This window comes from Oncorhynchus keta, chromosome 21 (assembly GCF_023373465.1).
Source record: "Oncorhynchus keta strain PuntledgeMale-10-30-2019 chromosome 21, Oket_V2, whole genome shotgun sequence".
Classification (NCBI taxonomy): Eukaryota; Metazoa; Chordata; class Actinopteri; order Salmoniformes; family Salmonidae; genus Oncorhynchus; species Oncorhynchus keta.
This window is the reverse complement of record NC_068441.1, coordinates 38,220,099-38,222,421: the sequence shown is the minus strand read 5'-3', so window position 1 is coordinate 38,222,421 and position 2,323 is coordinate 38,220,099. Positions and strand designations below refer to the sequence as shown.

General features: G+C 39.3%; 1 protein-coding gene across 1 annotated transcript in view; it reads right to left on the bottom strand.

The window, feature by feature from the left end:
- Positions 1-1,898, bottom strand: part of cd8a (CD8a molecule) — a 3,145-nt gene extending 1,247 nt beyond the window's left edge. The window contains exons 1-4 of the mRNA XM_035796043.2: positions 1,620-1,898; positions 872-1,201; positions 638-724; positions 348-458 (exon numbers count right to left, since the gene is read on the bottom strand). Coding sequence (XP_035651936.1) covers positions 348-458; positions 638-724; positions 872-1,201; positions 1,620-1,668 — 577 coding nt within the window. The 5' untranslated portion in view covers positions 1,669-1,898. The remainder of the gene's footprint in view (positions 1-347; positions 459-637; positions 725-871; positions 1,202-1,619) is intronic.
- Between the last annotated feature and the right edge of the window lie 425 nt (positions 1,899-2,323).

The window sequence follows — 2,323 nt, the reverse complement described above, 5'->3', positions numbered from 1 at the left end:
GGTGAGTGAATGGGTACATGGGGCTATATTGGTGAGTGAATGGGTACATGGGCTATATTGGTGAGTGAATGGGTACATGGGGCTATATTGGTGAGTGAATGGGTACATGGGCTATATTGGTGAGTGAATGGGTACATGGGGCTATATTGGTGAGTGAATGGGTACATGGGGTATATTGGTGAGTGAATGGGTACATGGGGCTATATTGGTGAGTGAATGGGTACATGGGGTATATTGGTGAGTGAATGGGTACATGGGGTATATTGGTGAGTGAATGGGTACATGGGGCTATATTGGTGAGTGAATGGGTACATGGGGCTATATTGGTGAGTGAATGCAGGACTCACGGTTGCAGTGGCATACAGTGATGATGAGGAGGAGGAAGAGGAGGCCACAGCCAGCAGTCAATGGGGCCCAAACAATCAAATCACAGGATGCAGTAGGGTCCACCTTTCCCACTGCAAAAACACAAGTCAAACACAGAAAACATTTGGGATAAATGTGTAACAACGATAAACACCATTGGATAATGAAATATTCTACTATGATTATCCACATCAACTCAATAAAAAATATGAGGACATTTATATTATGATAAGAATACATGTAATGATGATGATGTCAATAAATATTCTACCTTTGCACGACTTGGCAGTTGTAGAGCTGGTTAGCTCTACGGTTGTGGTCATTGGTGTAGTCGTCGTGGTTGTTGTTGTCATGGGGGCTAAAAAGTGAGGTGTGTTAGCATGGATAACTTTCAGACTGTTAATAGGCTTTATAGAACATCTGATTAAATAAAAAAATTGATTTCTATAATTGTATTATTCTGATAGAATGTATTTATGTAATGTAGCCTAGCTAGCCTACTCACCTGGCCCAGCAAGTCGAGTTACTTCACCAAACACAAGCGCGTTACCATTGATTGATGCACAGCTGTAGACGCCACTATCTCGAGCCTTTTTGAAAGCCTTCAGTATCAAGATGTTTTTCTTTATCTGCTCCTCGCTGAAGACCTCATTGTTAAAGTCTGTTTTCTTCATACCGTCCTTGGTACTAAACGATGCAATAAACTCCATTCCAGCGTTGTCTTGCACTCTAAACCAAATCACCATGTTGCTCTTAGTCTTAGAGACTGGTGCACAAGTGATCTCCACCCTCTCTCCATCCGTTTTCTCTGTCAGAGAACTCAGTTGGAGAGTTTCTGATAACGTTTGTGATTAAAAAGAAATGAGAGATTCAACTAATGAATAAATTAATAATTTATTACTGAAGATGTCTTATTAGGCTAATTCAAAATTCAATTACTGAAACGTGACACATATTATGTTTAGGCTATAGCCTAAACAATATATTTCATTTAAAAAATACACTCTAGACAAACCTAAAACACAGAATTGATTAGGCCAACAAATACGTTACCATTCAAAATGAAATTAAAATACAATATAAAATGATGTTGAGCAGGCCTGGCCTTTATAGCAACACTTTTTATGAACTAGGTCTGTGAGAGAGCAAGTATTCTGGCAATATCGTTGAAATCCATCGACGACTTTAAAACTATCCTACTCTGAAGGGAATGGACGTACTACAGGATAGTAATATGAAAAAGTCTGATTTACCTTGACAAAAGAACAGTAAAACAAGTGTCTGCATCCACTTTTGGACCATTTTAATGTATTTCTGCACAGCAACACGTTCAAGCTCTTCTTCATGGGATGTAGAAACAGGTGTGATGAGGAGCTCAACACGACCCTAAACACGCCCAAAGTCTTCTTTCATCACTGGTAAAAGAGGTCATTGCAGGAGACTTGCACATAGCTCGTGTATCCCAAGGTGGTCTGCAAGTCTGCTCGAGCAGAGCCCACCAATCCGCGCTGCGCTTTGCTACAGGCTGGTTTTACGCAAAAAACCACACGCGCTCTGAAGCGCACACACACAGCACAGTGTGTCAACATTTCAAAGGAGGAATTTAAGTCAAGAGCAGCAGGTCATGACATACACTTTTGAGGACGTGCCTCTGTGCTGCCACGAATTTGATAAAAATCGTATTGCAAGAATAGCAGAATAATATCATCAATAGGTCTATAAAGTGATATAAGTTACATTACATTACATTTAAGTCTTATATAAGTCTTTTTTTATTGTATTTGTGTTATTTCTATTACCTTTGTTGCGTAATGTATTAATAATGTAGTAGCCTACGCCTATATCGTGTCAACATTAGGCTGTGATTTACTAATCTACAGCCTACGTCAGTGGTGTTATGTCAAAGTTCCATAGATAGGCTATAGCAGATTAGATTTAGAAATATAATTAGAAATAA